The following is an 18,950-nucleotide window of genomic DNA, read 5'->3' on the forward strand; positions in this document are numbered from 1 at the left end:
TTCTCTTTCTTCCTCGTGTATATACTGGTCCAAAGCCCAGTTGGTTTGGCCGCTGCTGCACGGTACAGTTGGCATTGCTGCGATTGCAGCAGGGTGTTTCCTCTCTTCCTAAGCCATCAGGAGATCACTGACTTCAGTCTGTTATTACTGAGGCCACCACCAAATAATAGCCTCCAAAATTACTTGACATGGGCTTTCCAGTTTTTTTCTATCTGCCATCCCTCTTTATCCTGGTATTGTGCAGTTTTTCCACTTTATTGCATTTCAGAAATGATCCGCTGACTACGACAGCTGAAATTAGAAGTACAGACTGTAGCAGGCAATAGTCTCTTACTTTTGACACGAATATAGGAGAAAGGCGTATGTTTTGTCTGTTAGGTTTTTTAAAATAAAAAATACATAAGGGAAATTTTCAGAAAACTTTAATAAAGTAAAATAAAACCATGCACACACACAACATTACTGCTTTGTATACTTTGATCAAATCATTTTAAGAAGTGCAAAAAGTTATGCAATGCTAGCAACGTAATGTTAAGTTTATGTAGATAATTATCATTTAGCTTTGTAGTTGTCATCAAGGCAAACACTCGTCTGCTGGGACAGTAATTATTCTTTAGCTCAGTTTTCCAGACATGGCTTAAACATGGTCTTAAACTAAACGTTTTATTCAAGTCTAGGACTAAGCTTAATCCATGTCTATAAAGCTGGCTAATGCTGTTAGCTGACCTGAGCTTGTGCTAAACCAAGCTGGCTTTGGGGGCCTCTTCGAGTTAGCTTAGCAATTAGCTCACTGACTAGCTTTTCTTATTCTTATTTTCATTGTTCTTTTCATGCCATTTTTCTTAAAGCAGTTAGAACAGCAAAGTAACATTTGTTTCTTTATTACTGGCGAGTTGGTGAATGTAGCGGCGCATAGCTGAGGCCTAGCTAGAGAGCTAAAAGCTTTTATAGGGTTTTGTTGTATTTGCAGCTTTCAGTGCCTCAAAGTTACCACAAATTAAGCTTACACTTTAATACATTGACTTCTGGTAATGAAAACAATTGAATTATTAGTCAACTTTGTAAAAAAAAAAAAAAAAAAAAAAAAAAGTAGCATAAACAGGAGCTTGTCCTCCAGTCTCAAAGCCTGAGGTGCAATGACTAAAGTAGCACTCACTCTCAGCTTATGAGTAAGGCGTCTCAGCTGCATCACTGTACATTTGGCACTGGAAGTACACATGATGAGATCACTGTACACGAGACTGCAGAGGATGATACAAGGAGAGGACACAAGGCACGGTTGACAAAGCCTCCTTGGAAAACCTGTCTGAATACGCCTGCTGGCATGTACTGAGAGAGGCTCTGCAAAAGCAGGCGCTAAAGGCAGAGGGGGCTTCGAAAAAGAAAAACAGGGTTTGGGTTTCATGCAGTCCCGTGACACAGACTGAGACATGTTCACTTCCTCAGCTTAGGAGAAAAGAAGCTCAGGTTGTTCTTGTTGGCTTTTAAGTTTGCCTTCTTCATTTTAATTCTACACATTCAGGCCTAGCTCTAGCGTAGCAACGCCCATAGTCTATAGTAAGCCCAGAAACAGGGCCTGTTTGAATCTATCCATCCTACAGGATAGCTTGGTGATACATGCAGGATAAAGAGGAAGTCTGTGGGAGTGAGATGGCTGTTTAAAACCGCTATTGATCTCACCCACCACTCTCACATCCAGGCATGTCGCTTTCTTTGCATATTTGCGTATTTTTAGATTAGACAGAGAACGCATTGACTTCAAATTAAATAGACTCAGCGCCTGTGAATGTCATTTGTTTTGTGTCTATCCAGGGGATTTCATGTGCTATTTATGTGTTATTTAAGGGGTTTTTTTTTTCCTGAGACTTTTATAATAGGATATGTGGGTTAAAACCACGGATACCTCCCCTCCCCTCAGTGCTCGCTCTATTGTTACCACAGACACCTGCTCTTAAACAGATCACTCAGAGAAACCCGTCAGCTCTTGCTCACTCGTCATATTATACCATATTGTACGATTCACAGACCCTGTTTTTACTGGAAAAAGAACAAAGAGCGGAGGTCATGTCAAAAAGCTGAACTTTACCGATTGTTACTGCACACTTACCATCACAAAGTCGTTAAGGCTGGAAACACGTCAAAGAAACCTGGGAGGTCACAGCCTTGAAATACCCCTTTACTCACATTTATTTTAAATCACGAGAGGACTCGAGGGGGAACACGAAGGACTTGCATGTGATAAACTGCACAACTTGTAGTGTGCGGCATGATTGTGTAATCATCGTAATTTCTGCTCTTAGCAGTTAACCTGCCTTTGACTTTGGCTTAAACTGCACTGTCACTGCACCGCATCATTATCAAAGTTAAATTCTCAATTTTCCAGCTACAACTCAACAAAATGAAACGTGGATATTTTGGGGGCAACTGTATAAACATGTCCAACCGCCTGACATAAACACTTGGAAAGTTGTTTCATGCTGCATAAGAATTATGATGCTGGCCCCGTCACGTGGACCCACAACACCAGGTTGTTATTGGGTGGTGTGTGTTTTAAGTTTTCTGGGAGCAGAAAACCTGGATAAATGACAGAGTGCCATAAGTTAGATATATAATATTTTACACATCAGTCATACTTTATCAGTGACAGTGAGTACAGATTACCTCATGAAGACACTGGCTTGATGTCTTTATGACCACCATGCCAGGTTCTTTTTGAAAAGGCGGGCAAACCATCTCATGACGAAATGTACTAAATTTTAGCTTGATTTAATGTCTTAAAACCAAATGCAAGGTAAACTGTAAATGGCTTCTCTCACAGTGCAAACAGCAAAACTAAAAAACTGTGGGTTTTATTAGCACTAACCTTCTCACCTGGTGGTCCGAACCTGTTCACTGTTGCATGCTGAGCGGCATCCTATTTTTGGAGACGGATCGGAAACCAAGTCAGAATAAAATTCTAGAAATTCGCTCACCATGACTGGAGCACAGACTGCTGGATCGTCTGTTACTGCAGATTTTCTGTACAGCAAAAGGTAAAAACGCACCAGCACCACAAACACAGTGTGATCCAAAGTCTTAATAAAATAAAGAAAGGATGAGATAAAAGAGAGAAACTTGGTATGAAGAGAAATGTTAGGTATGTAATGTTAGGTATAGCGACCATGCATCCATGCGTTTTGTTGCACTTGTTTCTATCGGGGTCGTTGGAGAGGGCTGGAGCCTATCCTAGCTACCATAGGGCAAGAGGCAGGGTGCACCCTAGACCCTGGACAGGTCACCAGTCAGGGCTAACACAAAGAGACAGTCAACATTCACACTCACATTCACACCTATGAGCCATTTAGAATCATCAGTTAGCCTAACCCAGGGGTGGGCAATCTCAGTCCACGAGGGCCGGTGTCCCTGCAGGTTTTAGATGTGTCCTCGAACCAACACAGCTGATTTAAATGGCTAAATTAGCTCCTCAACATGCCCTGAAGTTCTCCAGATGCCTGGTAACGAACTAATCATGTGATTCAGGTGTGTTGACCAAGGTGAGATCTAAAACCTGCAGGGACACCGGCCCTCGTGGACTGAGATTGCCCACCCCTGGCCTAACCCCACTAACTGCATGTCTTTGGGTGTGGGAGAAAGCAGGAGTACCCGGAAAGAACACCTTTTTTTAACATTGATCCCGTACAGGAACTAACTTAACTGCAGAGCCAGTGTCACGTGGCAGCTTCAGGTTTTGGCATGTTTACATTCGCTTCATTCTTTCACCTCAGAGGTTCCTGTTTGGAGTAAGAAACGGATTCAGAGCCTGCATCTTCTTACTATGCAAATCAGCTGGACATATCAACAAACCTGTCGGGGCAAGCAAAGCTGCAAAGACTCCGCCTGCTACAGCTACTGCCATTGCATTGCCTTTCATTATCGTTTACAAAGTAATTACATGGAAAGAACTGGCCTTACTGGTATGCTACGCAATGGCTGTGCTGTGTTTCGCTTTCCATTGTACAGTCAGTTTAGTGCCCCCGTTTCCAGAAGAGATGAGTAGCAAGTGTTCCAGTTTGATCATCAGAGCAGCACCGCAGTGAATAGGGTCACACCAAGTGGATAGTCAAAAAAGTGCAATTTTCTTGCAAGTAGTTAAGTAAATAAGAGCCTATTCACTAACTGGCAGCTGGCCAGCTCACCAAAGCCGGAGCGCAGACATTTGATGGAGGGGAAAGTTTGCTCTTGTGTCAACCACCAGATCATCACACCAGACAGGAAACCAAGGTTTATTTTAGCTATGATATAAACCAGCTGTGATCTTTATCTCACACTTATCTTATATACATCTCAAAACCACACTTAGTGCATACTGTACATGCTGATCCATGTCCAAAGCACAGCCAAAAACAAACCAAAACAAAATGCATGCAAACAGACGGGAACGACGGCATTCTCTGTTCTGCTTAATGCATCTCAGCACAACACGTGAAAGCATTTCCAAGTAACTGTGGCACCCCTAATTGCAACACACCTTGAGGCTGCTGTTGCAACCATTTAAGCATTTGCAACATGACAAATCGCTCAATAATTTACAAAGAACAACATGCAAATTCTAAAGAATATGCGTATAGAAGAAGGAAGTAACACAAAGCATTATCTCTCTCTTTCACACACACACACACACCAGCTCAGCAGACTTATATCATCTTTGCATCACTCAGCACTTTAGTGCACTTTAGATAAGCCGTTCCCAGAAGCTGCTCACGGCATTGGGGTTCTTAGAACCTCAGTGCAGTGTTTTGGTTTGTAAAATGATTTTTTTTGCTTTATGTCTTTAGGGTTTCTCGCAATATGAAAATTGAGAAATAAAAAAAGTGACTTCAGGGAAATTTTTTTCAAATACACATTTAAGAATGCCCATTGTCATGGAAAGAAAATGTTTCATACAAAGTGAGTCAAAAAGTGCTAACATTTCATCTTACATCGTCAAGGTTTTCAGAGAAGGGCTTAATCACGCCGTTCCCCTCATTGCTTAATATCTAAACTTTTGAGCTTGGAAAACATTAACCAGACTGTGGCTTTCTGAAAAAGTATTTTCATCGACAGTGGAGATCCCCCTGCACTCCAGAAATCCACCCCACGCCTCTTCGTGCTGGCGAGGGGGTGGGGGTCTTTCTGGTTTCAGATGCAAATGCTGCGAGCGTTGCACTGATGCAGCTCGAGCGAGCCATGCTTTCACGCACTCAGAACAGAAGCTGGAGGAGACAAAGAGAGAAAGATGGGGAAGGAAGGGGACAGGCATTGTGATGGAGGGGGCATCTGCAGGGGACCGTCGAGGTTGTGAAATATCAAAGCAAAAAAAATGAGAGGTGCACAAGCTCAGTGATTTCATACCATCATCATTTCTATATTTGGCCTTCTTTGATAGAGTCATGTAAAAAGTCTTATTAATAGTCATTTTTCTCCAAACTGGACATTTTGGAGTTTTTTCTGCTGCACACTCAAAAAGGAGTGTTTGTGGTTGTGCATGAGTGGATGCATTTTTGTCTTTTTTGTAATACAAGGTTTTGAGCTCAGATGATTAATCGCGTGGTCTTTTTTAGATTATTACCATCGTATGACATCTACCGTGTGCAGGGCTGAGTCACGGGCGTTAAATTCAAATGCCCTTCTATGTGTGACATTTATCACTAATTACTTTTCAAACAGAGTTTTTTTGGTTTTTGGTTGTTTTTCCCACAAAGACATAATCATAAAATTTTACAAGGAAGCCCAAGATTTGACTTCTGCTAATCAAATCGACATGAAATCACACCGAACAGGTTTTGTGAGTCATCACCTGGATGTGGTAGTAACTCATAAAGAGGAAGTGATCATCTTCTGTTCAGCTGCATTAGACAGAGGGGAAAAACCCGGCTGACACATGGACATTAGATGCTTCTTCATGAATAAGGAAATGGGATTTGGCCATTGACCAAGACACCCGACAGTGATTTTTGTTCCTTGAAATGATCATGTTGCCCCTGTTCGCTTTTCTTTTCTTTTTTTTAATTTTATTGTTACACAGTGGCATCACTTTCACGTTGGCTTGTTATGTGATAGGGAGAAGGAAATCTGTCGCATTAAGTTGAAATCTATTTTCACTTTGGCGCAGCAGGATATCATTTTGTTTCTTTTAAAAATAGTCTGCGCCACCAATATTTTATTAGTGTCCAGATATAGAAAAGGGGAACTGGATTCATTTGTGACAAGGCAATATACAGCTACAGCTTTAGCCTTTAATCTCATGCAGAAAATCAGTCGTACACAGTGTAGCACATGAATTCATGTGGTATATATTCAAAACACCAATGTTACAGTGCACATCGGGACTGCGCCAGACACATCCCGATTAGATTCTGCACACAGAACTTACTGTTTACCCTGTAAGGATCTGTTGGGCAAAAACAGTTTTGCAAGAAAGACGTATCTGGGAGTACTCGTCACAGTTCACAGGAAACATTAGTGATTAGTACGGAAAGAAAACATTTTTACAAATGCTCATAAATCCTGGCATCTCTCCATGCATGCACGATGTTTCAGTCAATCAGCAGGCATTTAAAACTTTTCCAAGTAAAGCCCAGGTGTGAACAATGAAATGAATCACTGGCTCTTTGTATTGTACGTGCTACCTCACTGGCAGCTCACACTGTGACACATAATGCTTTTTCTTCTACAGTTACACAACGACATGTATAACTCTAATAATTTTGCTGAGTTCCAATTTGGCACAACACTCGTTTTCTGCACGAGTTTCTCAGTCTTTCACAACGCTGGAGGAGTTTTGGCCCTCTGTTCTTTACAGCGTTGCTTCAGTTTTGGGGCCTGCGGGCGTTCATTTATGCACAGCTCTCTTAAGGTCACAGGAATTCAGTCAGGTTGAGTTCTGGACCTTAACTGTAACACCGTGATTCCTTACTTTAACCAAATCATCACACCCCTCCACCACTGTCCCTGACAGCTAGTATGAGGTGTTTGTACTAATATGCTGTGTTTGGGCTTCACCAAGCGTGGCACTTTATGAGCACACGTCCACTTTGGTCTCCTCTGTCCAAAGGACATTGTTCTTGAAGTCTTGTGCCATGTTAAGATGGAACTTTGTAAACCAAAGTGTTGCCTCCATGTTCTTTTTAGAAAGAAGGCTTTCTCCTGGTAACCCTTCCTAATAATACACTATTGTCATAAACTTGAACCTGCTATGTGAAGATTGTGAGATTTTATTCCTTTTTTTCGTTTAGATGATGACATTTCTGCTTTTTAGAGAGGTGTTCACATTTACTGATGGTCAATTAATCAAGTCCATTTGAATAACAGCACCTGGCAGCTATTTATCTTCTTAATATCCATGGAAACGGTAAGGCTGCACATAGTTTTTCTAATTTTATTTTCCCATTACTGATGCGTACTTGGTTGCATGTAAGCAGTCAACATGCTGTAAGTGCTCCATGTTAACGGGAAATTGTAAAAGTACATCACTTCCTCATTGTTTCGAGTAATACAGACTATACTGCTACATATGGAACAGATACAAAGTCAGTTACTGTTACCACTACATTTCCCTTTCTTTAGCCATTAACTGAACTTAATGAAAGAATTTTAATAAAGTTAAAGTTTTGGGGTGAGATAGATCCTTACAAGCCTTACAAGACTCCTATGTTTTAGATATAAACATAATAGAAGCATACAGGATTAGTGAGATGTAGTTCTGCATAGATAATTCTGCCATCACTGCTGACAGTAAGTCAGTTGGTGGTGATGTCATGTGGCGATGTTTTAATGTTTTGTTTTGGGCTTTTTTTAGATACCATACAAATTTCATACATCATTTTGTTTTTGGTAACAATTTTCATTACAATTAGTAATAATAATAATGATGTCAGACTGTTGTGTTAAATATGAGTATAACACAAGCAAGTATGCTAGAAGAAGTACTCATACACTGTTTAGGAATAGCTCAAAACATTCGACATGCTGTATCTGCGATGTTCTTTTTGTTTTGTTTTGTTTTGTTTTTTTGTGAGTGTGTGTGTGTTTTTTGTTTCTGTTGGGTTTTTGGGGGTTTTTTTTCTTGCTTTGTTTGTTTGTTTGCTTTTTTCCCTACCTGGCCTGAGGGATAAGGGTACTAAGTGGTATGGGTAGGGGGTAAACTGATAAAAGCAATTATAAGATATGTGTGTCATTAATCTGTATTCTAGTATTTCAGTTCAAACAGTCACTGTGAAACTTACTTTTTTGTTGTTTAACAATTCTGCGTGTATCTGTTTTCCTTTGTTGCTTCAATTCAATAAAAATATCTTTGAGACAAAAACATGCAACATGCTACACTGAAATTATTTTTACAAATGTCAGTGTCTAAAGTCTTGTAACAATAAAAATGTTTATAGCTACACCAGTTGTGCAGCCTCAGTTGTGAGTTTGCATTATTCAACATCATGACGGTAAATATATTTACTAATGTAATGTAATGCAAGGTCAAATGTAAATAGCATTTTTATGGTGAAGCTGAGGTGTAGCTACTTATAACCACTTCAATTCCTGTTGGCAAGTTAAAACTTGTGCTCATAGAGCAGTCTATAAAGACATAATAGGCTTGTAATCTGAAATAATAAAACAAAAACTTATGGGAACTTGTGGGGAACAAAACTTGAAATTCTCCTTTCACTGCAAAATAGCTAATATGTGGACATGATGAGTAAATGCAACAGTTTGGAAAACGAGCTCAAATTCCTTGTGAAGGCTTAAAAGTTCGTTTGTCATAAAATGTAAGGACAGGTTTAACCACGTGTTATTGTGTTATTGTACATGTTTCCTTTACCAGAAACCACAAACATCAGTGGAACCCTCGGTTTTATCACCATAGAAACGAAGCAGGCCTTTGTCACCGGATGAAGTTCACGTCCCTTCAGTTCAGTTCCGGGTAGAAATAGTGTGCATCAAGTGAAGTCTGCTTGCAAATTCATTTGGACGAACTTCTCGGCCAACTTATCCTTGTAAAATGTCCCGAGGCTCGAGTGCAGGGTTTGATCGACACATTACCATCTTCTCTCCTGAGGGCAGACTCTATCAAGTCGGTCAGTATGGGGATCTGTTTACATAAAAAGCCGGTTCGCTGGCTTACTTGTTTGCTAGCTAGCTAAATGCTCTGTCATGGTTCGCTTAGCCGAGCTTATAGTTGATAAAAGCGACCCGCCAAATCGAAAGTAGTATGATATGTGACCACCACAATCTTACTAATCCTGTGCGAGTTGTTATTATGAGGCTCCTTTTACGACGCTACTATCAAACTAAACACAGGTATCAAAATAGCTAGCTGGCTGTTAGGCTAGTTAGCATAGTTAGCATTGCAGCCAAGCAAGCTGATTCATTGCTGAATGAATCAACGTGTTATTAAGTTAAATATATTGGCTAAATAAGGTCTTTTTTGTGACTGCACTACATTTAGCTTTTTTTGCAGTTTTTCTTAGTCACAGGAATATTATTTTGTTCAAGAGCTGCTAGTTGGATGGATTGAAAGAGACAAGATAACATTTAATATTGTAAATTGGCGGTTTTTCCTCTAATAAAGCTGATCTGAATATGTCCATGACTTTTGTTGCTGTCTTCTAATCAGCAGCTATTCTACAGATGCCAAAGCACCTGCAGCAACAGTTAAAATCAAGTCAAAGGTTTGCAAATTTTGCAAAGTGAAGGGTTTTAAATGACACAATTTTACTACTACTGCTTTGGATGTAATGTTTGAAGCCAGGCTACACAGAATTGGTGCATAATTTGCTGTCAGCTGCTCAACCAGATGACATCTGATAACAGTTCTTCACTTCTGGGCCCAATTTTCCAGCTGAACAAGACAGCTCTCTGTGACTGTTAACCAAAAATCCTAATGCTTGTAGCCATCGTCAAGCAAACATGTGCTTAAAGACACCCTCTTTGTTTTTCTTTTGCAGAATATGCTTTCAAGGCCATAAACCAAGGTGGGCTCACGTCAGTAGCAGTCAGGGGAAAGGATTGTGCAGTTGTTGTAACACAGAAAAAAGTACCGGTGAGTTGATGTCAGATTGCGTGTTGTTATTTTCTTACAGCCATAACAGTAGTAGTGTTATGAGAAGGGCTATAAATGTTTTGAAATTTGGAGTAGTAGTTAGGAACAAATTAATAAATGATGCAGCCGTCCCTCCATCCATCCATGCTTCTTCTACTCCTTTCTGTGCTGAGGTTGCGTGGCTTTTCTCCTGTTACTCCAGCTTCCTCCCACAGTTTAAAGACCATCATGTGTTAGGTTAGTTGGTGATTCTAATTTGGCCTTGGTTGTGAGAGTGAGTGTGAATGCTTGTTTGTGTCTCTGTGGTGACCCCATGACAGACTAACGACCTGTCAACGGGATAGCCAGGCTCCCAAAACAGTCTCATATTCATAATTCTGAGATAATGTGGAAAGTGACCCTCTTTTGTGAGAGAAGCACAAAATAGGGCAGCATGGTGGCACCGTCCAAAGACTTGGAGTTTGTGGGGATAGGTTAATTGATTAATCCAAATTGACCATTGGTGTGAATGCGCGAGTGAATGTGAGTGCGAATGGTTGTCTGTCTCTGTGTGTTAGCCCTGCGACAGACTGGCGACCTGTCCAGGGTGTACCCCGCCTCTTGCCCTATGATAGCTGGGATAGGATCCAGCGCCCCCCGCGACCCTGAAAAGGATAAGCGGAAGCGAATGGGTGAAGCACGAAAATATGGTCTAAGTAGCTGAACTGTTCCCAAGGCTCTTCATCGTCCAATCTTTAAACATTTACCCAGCACAAAGTTGATGTCACACAGCAGGTAAACATCAGCATCTACCATGTGTAAATGCCACAGATGTTTGGCTCGTACATCTATGCATCCTAAGAATTAACCATTAAAACCTGCACCAATCAGGAGTCGCCACAGCAGATCATCTGCCTCCATTTCACCATATGCACAGCATCCTCTGTCACACCAACTCTCTGCATGTCCTCCTTCTCTGTGGTCTTCCTCTTTTCCTCCTGCCTGGCAGCTCCAGCTTCAGCATCCTTTGTCCAGTATGTTCTCTCTCCCTCATCAGCACATGTCCAAACCTTTTCAGCCTCATCTCAATATGTTTGTCTCCAACATGCTAAACCTGAACTTATGTACTCATTTTTAATCTTAATTCTAATCTAAGACCATTAAAACTAGCAGTGGAATTTGTACTTTACAATTTGCATTAGGCCCGGGTAACAACTGAGAACACAGATCCACCGTAAAACAAACAAACAAAAACAACTTTTTCAGCATTGGCACTGGACCAAAGCACCCAGGGCCCTGGTATTTATTGACACTGACTCACTCCTGTGGAGAGAGAGAGTCAGCAGCAGTCCAATTAAGCTCAACAAGTAATTCGGGTTAGCTCATCACAGAGGTTTAAAATACCTGATTCAAGTCCAACACCAGAACCACAATAGAAACTTCACACTTCCAGTTTCCCATATGTTGAGCTGTGAATGATTGCTTACAGCATGTTAGTGTGGTGAAAGCTGCAGTGCTTAATGGCAATAAGTGACCTGGAAATAACAGAGTTAATTTTGTTCATGATGCAATCATTTTGAAGCCATTAGAGGCCTTCTGCAAGCCGACCTGTAGTTTACCAGCACGACGTCTGCCCAGCTTTCAAGGCTCGGCCCGATGTCCTGTTTCATCCGATGTGAACAGTTTGTGCACTGGCAAAATGTTTCAGGCACAACTGGTGTAGTTGGGGACAAACAAACAAACGGGGTAGTGTCCTACCTGTGAGAGAGAGTCGTAAACTCTGAGGCAGTGTTTTACACAGCACAACACAGTGTAGATTTAAGGAGATTTTTACAGGTTTTAATTACATTGAAAAATGTCCCATTTTTTTTGACAGAATGCATTTTTTCCCCAAATCTAACTGCTGATTTGCTTAGTTTGTCTCTCTAGCAGCTTGCACCTTTTTGTGTTTATTTTCTCACATAATTATAAAAAGTTCAAACCTGATTTTTACTGATTATATTTACACTAAATCTTTGATAAATTATATAATATATTGAGTAATTTGTCAGTTGCACAGTTCTGTTCTTGTTGCACATGTGTGATAAAAGCCCTTTTACATGTTCATGCTTTCCGCCTGTACAGGACAAGCTTCTGGATGCCTCCACAGTGACCCACCTTTTCAGAATAACAGATAATATTGGATGTGTAATGTCTGGGATGACAGGTAAGAAAAAGGCTGTAATGTGTAAAATTGTATCAAATCTACTACTGTTACATTAAAATTGAACATTAAAAGACCCAAATCCATTTTGCCTTTCAAATATACAGAAACAGCTGTTTAAGCAAAGGCTGGTTTTTACTATATAAAACAGGGGAAAAGCATCAGGGTACTTTTTTGAGTTAAACTTGGCGAGCCTTTCAAATCTCCTTTCTTCTCAGTCCGAGCTCTTACGGCAGCTGATAGTTCCTCTTTCCAAGTAATCATTTCTTTTGCAGCAAGAACAACTTTCTTACATAAGTATGATGTTAGAGATTGGAAGTGTCACATTTATTGGCTTCTTTGGGGAAAAAATTGGCCTTTATTTTTTTTCCTGTCCTTCTTACGCATCATTTAATGTGTTACAGCCGACAGCAGGTCCCAAGTCCAGCGAGCTCGCTATGAAGCAGCCAACTGGCAGTACAAGTACGGTTATGAGATTCCAGTGGACATGCTGTGTAAGAGGATTGCTGATATCTCACAAGTCTACACGCAGAACGCTGAGATGCGACCACTGGGCTGTTGTGAGTATATGCGTTCACGGTGCTGACTCTCTACGTAGCACTTCATGTCGTTTGAGCGCCCTTTCTAAATGCATGCTAACCCGCAGGTATGATCGTGATCGGCATAGATGAAGAGTACGGCCCTCAGGTGTACAAATGCGACCCAGCAGGCTACTATTGTGGTTTCAAGGCCACGGCCGCCGGAGTGAAGCAGACAGAAGCCACCAGCTTCCTGGAGAAGAAAGTGAAAAAGAAACTGGATTGGACCTTTGAACAAACAATCGAGGTATGATAAAAGATTTTCTTATGCTGGTGTAGCAAAGGTTCATACGGAACAAACACCAATGTGAAAGTAAAGTGTGTGCCTTTGCGGTGGTGGTTTCCAGGCATCCAACATTCTTAGAATGAAAATATCATCAACTTACCTTTTCTCCCCAACCCCCCTTTTTTCCCTTCAGACGGCAATCTCTTGCCTGTCAACTGTTCTCTCCATTGACTTCAAGCCCTCTGAGCTAGAGGTGGGCGTCGTAACAACACAGGATCCCAAGTTCAGGTAAAAGTTCAGCAGCACAACTTTGTTGTATTCCTTTGAGCACTGTGAGTCATTAGCGCACACAGTTAGGTTTATTTGAAATAGTATTTTTGCACCAACAAGGTGATTCCCAAAGAGGCCTATCTGCAGCACATGAACAGCATCTTAAAGTCATGTCATTAAAAACTGAGAAAAAATTCAGCAGTCAATCTGTGACAACTTTTGTCCAAATTGTCGTCACTATGTAATAAGGTCAGGAGAGAGTGAGTGTCTACAGCCACCTGTAACACACAGTGGAGGCTGTGTCATGGTTTGGGGCCGCATTTCAGACAGTATTGTTTGGAATTGATGGAATTATGAACACAGAACAGCATCATCAGATTGTCCATCATGCAATACTATCTGGAAAACGTGACTGACAATGGCTTGTTTCAAAAGTACTGCCAGTGCAATTAAAGGATACCTGGACATAAATAGACGCAGTGGAGCACCATCGGTCATGCATTGGCCTCGCCAGAGGCGGACCTCAGCATTATTAAAGCAGTGTGGGATCATCCTGACAGAGAACAGAACTAAAGGCAGAAACATCCAAAGAGCTTTGAATGTCCTCCATGAAGCCTGGAGAATATTCCTGAAGTCAACTTAAAGAAATTGCATGAAAGCTGCCTAAGAGAGTTCAGGCTGTGTTGAGGATTGTGTTGAAAGTGGCTCTTCCAAATATTGACTTTTATTTAAATGGTGCAAACCCTGTATTTGCCTTATGCATTGTATTTCCATAAATGTTTGCACATGGTTAAACAAATTGCTGCACCAATTTTACATTTCCCTAGTAAAATTCACAGCAAAGAGACTTTTGTACAGTATTTGAAATGCTGAAGTACTTAAAAGTATTTGAATTTAAGACATTATATGCTACAGGTGTTTGGCATTAAGTGAAATATAACTTAATATGGACGTATTGTGCTTTTCATCTCATTTACTGTTGCTATGGTGGATGCCAATGTTAAATATGGGACGCCACACGAGCAGTTGACCCTAATGGGAACATCCCTGTGTGCTCACAATGCTGTGTTATAGACCTTTTTTTTTTTTCTTAAACTTAGCCCATGTATGGTCTTTAAGAGCGCAGAGGCCCCACCCACCTACTGTTCAAACCTTCCATTTACTAGAGTTAGCCAGTCAGAAGAAAGTTGTTTTAAAGGTCGAGGCAAGATAAACAAAGCTGCTCCTCAAGAGCTAACTATATAATAAGTGGGGCTTATATTCGACTATGAATCATGCAAAGCTACCCTGGCAGAGTCCAAGAACAAAGATATGAAGCTGAAAGAGAGCATAAAATGTTCACTTTTTAAAATCATGAGTTAGATTTTGGAGTCTTTATCTTCATCCTATTTTCATCCTGCAGGATTCTCGCAGAGACTGAAGTGGACACCCACCTAATGTCCCTCGCCGAGCGGGACTGAGCGAGCAGAGCGGCGTCGCCTGTTGGATTTAGTTAGAGCATGATGGGAAATGCAGTTCCCAGATTGGAGGCTGGTGTTATCTTTGTTTGCTGTACATTTACCCCACTGTTTCATTCAACAATAAAAAGAGGTTTTTTGAGTAAAACTATTATAAATGGGCTGTTTGCATTTTTTATAACTGCTTTTTAGGTCCTCTGCTTGTCAACTGAAACCTTTTACCATCTGTGTTTAACAGCAGGGGAAACTGTTTATGGGAACATGCAGAGCTTCTACTTTTGAGCTTCCTGTTGTGGCTCTCGGTGCACAAAAATCACATGACTTACAAAGGTGCTGCGGAGAGGTTATTCTACTACAAACTCGGTGATGCAGACTTGATTTGACCTTGTTTTCTCTACTTTTTTGGCTTTTTTTTTTTTCTACACACATGTCAGAAATAGAATACTTTAACTTTCCGGAAATGTCACACAACACAAATAGTTTCTCTTTGCGAGGGGAAACTTTATAATTCAGAAAAGGGGGGGTTGTTGCCACAGAATTGACACGTGGGGACTTGTCTTTCTCAGCTCTATTTGTCATCTACATGAGCAGAAATGATGGTGATGTGACCTCAGTGTGTCATTGTGAGTGGCTTCTAGAAAAATCCCCCTTCCCCATTGGAATTCTTTGCAATGCGCCACAGTTTCTTTTAACCAGAGTAGAAGTCTTCACATCTTCTTCTTTTAATCGAAGAGGAATCTTAAATCAGTTACTCGACCAAATTTCCAGGCTGATATTCTGAAGCTTCCGCTGTCCTTGAGAAGTTCTGTAATCACTGGAAACAAAAAATCCCCATCCTACTGTAATAGTTAATGTTTACAAGCCAGAGAGGACACAGCAAACACAATTGTGTAACCGAGTCACTCTGGGGCATTCGAGCGTTGCTTCAAGGATAACTTTACTGGGAAATTCATTCCGGTTGCTTCAGGTAATTCCTTTCTGAAAAATTCCTAAGTACCTGCATGTGTCAGCTGACAGGGACAGCCTGGGCTTCCTTGTAAAGCAAAGAAAGTTTCTTGGTCCTAGTGACACGGCAAAAAAGAAAAAGAAAGGGCCACTGAGCTCTCTGGAACGCTCTCCCATATTTGTAAAACATTTCCTCCTTGGTGTTTCTACCCAGTAGCGTCGGTTCCTAGCTGCCGCTCAGCAGCCATTCCAGGGGAGGGTGGAATATTCAAGCACATCATGTTCCTCTTAGGCCGCCCAGGGACTTTCAGCGCGGTGACTCAGAGACCCTGTGACCTCGCCCAACAAAAGGAAATCCCAGACTGTTCCAAGCGGCTGAGTGTGATCGTTTTGGGTTTTTTTATGTGTGTGTCTCTCTCTTTCACAAGTCTGGTTGATGACTGTGCTTCATCACTATAAGTGAGAAATGATGCTCGTATTACAGCGTGGAAAGGCCAAGACAGAGTCATCATCATCATGAGGAAGGAAACACAGCAGTCGCTCAAAGCAGATCATGTTCATAAACTCCTCTTTTATTTTTCTTTATATAGTGTTTGAAATTCACACACATGTACAAGTACAAAAATAGTCTCTGTATTTACAATATATTACACACGTCTGTTCTGGTATATACACATTATTTTGTACAGTTATTACAGTAACATCAGGACCATACAGAAGTCATGGTCTTGCTTTGGTGTGGGATTTTTTTGGTACGGATCGTTCAGCGATCTCGACCAGACTGGGCGCCACCTTCATACTCATTCGTGATCCCAGGACCAGCACCTCTAGACTTGGACGGTAGAGGGTACGGAGGGTGGAGAGGGGGGGACGTGGGTTGAGCTGTCCCCCCGTTTGGGAGCCGTGGTTTCGACTAACCCAGTAGCAGCTTTACATCACCAGTGGACAGGCTGTTCTTGTTACTTTCCAAACTTTATGTCATCATAGAGCTGTAGAGAAGAAAAAAAATGTTATAGATTCACGCCAAGTGTTTTGACTCCATCAAATCTCAGTGTGATATTCAAAGCTGAGCAGATACTGACCTCATCTTCCAACAGGTCCAGATCCTCCATGTCGCTGTCGTCCGATTCGCTTTCAGGCAGCTCCCTGAGCTCCTGTGCCGTTCTCTCGTACAGCTGGCAGCGGATCTCCTCGTTCTGCCGCCCGTAGGTGAGGTGGTACGGGGTGAAGCCGCCATAGTTCAGGCAGTTGACGTCTGCGCCGAGGTCGAGGAGGCGACAGACTAGCGTGGGGTTCTGGAGGTCAACGGCCAGGTGGAGCGCCGTCCGTCCACTGCACTGTTCCTGCAGGAAGCAACAAAAACACAAGGTCAAGTTTCTGCATGTGTGTGAGTAAGAATAATAATCATAATAATCATAACGTAATCCAAATGGCTTCCATGTTAAAAACACCTACCTGTGCATTGATGTCTGCACCAAGCCGAATGAGGCTTTCCACCAGAGAAATGTAGCCGTTGATGGATGCCAAGTGGAGACAGTTATGTCCTAGGGAGAGGGAAGGAAGTAGAGCAAACTCAGTTACACACACGTCAACAGCTGTGTAAGTGAAACATAAGAGTGTGTTTGTTTCTTAGGGCGCTATTTGAAGTCTATGCTTACCACTGTAGTTGGGGAAAGACACAATGGAGGTGAGGTGACGTTGGCAGTTCTGGGTGATGACGCCAAAGCAGGCCAGGGAGCCCTTTTTACAGGCGATGTGGAGGGCTGTGTTTCCGCTGTCGTCGGCCAGCAGCGGGTCAGCGCCGGCCTTCAGGAGTCCTTCCAACAAGCGGGGCTGCTCTGTGATCACTGCCAGGTGGAGGGCAGTCTGTGTGGGACACAACAGAAAGATATATTAACCTGACTGCAAAGTGTGCAGGTTTAGGAAGGCATTGGTGGATTTGGCACAGCGCCGCTTATTACCTGTCTCTGGTGGTTCTGCACATTGAGGAACGGGTGATTGTGAGACAGTTTGATCATCTGGAGGGCATGTTCAGTGGCTTCGTGAATGACGGCCAAATGGAGCAGCCTGTGGGGGGAGGACAGAAAAAGAGAGGTGAGTTAAAATAGAGCCCTTCAAAGAAAAATTACGCACAGAGGAAGTGGTTCCAGTCAAATATGAGAGAACAAAGCCTGAGCAGTGGAGCGTTTCGCAAGAATGGAGTTTTGTCGGGTTATTTCCACCAGTTGTGGCTTGACACATCTGATGCTTTATCAGTTACTGGCAGCAGGCCAGGGACTTTCCTGAACGCGCAGAGCGCACTTTAGCACCGCCCAGACTGCACGCTCAGCCAACACAAACACACACACACACACACACACACACACACGACTATGCACTGCGCTGCCTACACATGCGCACAAAGTATTTTTTAAGACCTTTAAAAGATGTTGTTTCCATGCAACTTTTCCGACATTTCTGTGCAGCTTTTCAGATCTTTCATTTGCACCGATCCTGCGCTCTGGTGCAAAAGCCGATTTCAGTTTACGCACAAAGAGGAAATTTGCAAATGCGCAAATAAAGTTCGACTAATCGACACACACACACATATATTCATGCTAAATAAATACTAAATGCATAAATAGATTTTTTTAAAATAATAATCCACTTACGTGTCACCGTCTTCGGTCACCGCAGTTCTCCAAGGCTCGTAATCCTGCGAGTGATCCACGCTCGCCACTCTTAGCTCCTCGAAGTCGTTTACCAGTTCGTCTTCCTTAAGCGAATCCACACCACTGTCAAAACGGTCCTCTTGGCAAGGCAGCATTTTCCCGTGTTTGGGCTCCATGTTGTCCAAGTTATAATCCATTTGGTTGTGGTTAGAAACTCTGTACATGCTGGCTTTCCTCTCTCTTACAAGCTAAAGCTTCGTCTGTTTCAGAGGGCGAGAGCAAAGTTGTGCTACTGAGGGAGGGCGCGCTGGGTTTTGTGTGCGAGTCTGCTGGGGCGGCGCCTAAGTGGGGATTTCCAATTGACTTATCTTAGAATAAGCAAGGGAAATCACATCGAGCCTGTGCTTTTGTGAGAAAAATCCCCCCCAAAAGACTCAGACTGAAAACTTGTAGTTTCCTATTAGACACCTATTTTCACCTGTGATGTAGGTTAGGGGACATAGATTTAATTTCAGTGAATGAGACATGATTGGCATGAATGAGAGGGAGACAGCCCCTGACTGGCTCTTGAAGAATTCCCTACTGCACTG

General features: G+C 42.0%; 2 protein-coding genes across 2 annotated transcripts; one reads left to right on the forward strand and one right to left on the reverse strand.

Moving 5' to 3' along the window:
* The first annotated feature begins 8,899 nt into the window (after window positions 1-8,899).
* LOC100691978 (proteasome subunit alpha type-6) lies at window positions 8,900-14,916 on the forward strand. The gene is made up of 7 exons (XM_003440692.5): window positions 8,900-9,086; window positions 9,957-10,051; window positions 12,155-12,236; window positions 12,638-12,793; window positions 12,880-13,058; window positions 13,231-13,325; window positions 14,710-14,916. The coding sequence occupies exons 1-7, from the start codon at window positions 9,011-9,013 to the stop codon at window positions 14,765-14,767; spliced, it is 741 nt and encodes a 246-aa protein (XP_003440740.1). The 5' UTR covers window positions 8,900-9,010; the 3' UTR covers window positions 14,768-14,916.
* Window positions 14,917-16,260: 1,344 nt separating this feature from the next.
* On the reverse strand, window positions 16,261-18,665 carry LOC100691708 (NF-kappa-B inhibitor alpha). Its single transcript, XM_003440691.4, has 6 exons — window positions 18,361-18,665; window positions 17,671-17,776; window positions 17,368-17,575; window positions 17,165-17,253; window positions 16,792-17,052; window positions 16,261-16,698 (listed from the first exon to the last, which is right to left on the reverse strand). The coding sequence occupies exons 1-6, from the start codon at window positions 18,582-18,584 to the stop codon at window positions 16,669-16,671; spliced, it is 918 nt and encodes a 305-aa protein (XP_003440739.1). The 5' UTR covers window positions 18,585-18,665; the 3' UTR covers window positions 16,261-16,668.
* Between the last annotated feature and the right edge of the window lie 285 nt (window positions 18,666-18,950).

This window comes from Oreochromis niloticus, linkage group LG15 (assembly GCF_001858045.2).
Source record: "Oreochromis niloticus isolate F11D_XX linkage group LG15, O_niloticus_UMD_NMBU, whole genome shotgun sequence".
Classification (NCBI taxonomy): Eukaryota; Metazoa; Chordata; class Actinopteri; order Cichliformes; family Cichlidae; genus Oreochromis; species Oreochromis niloticus.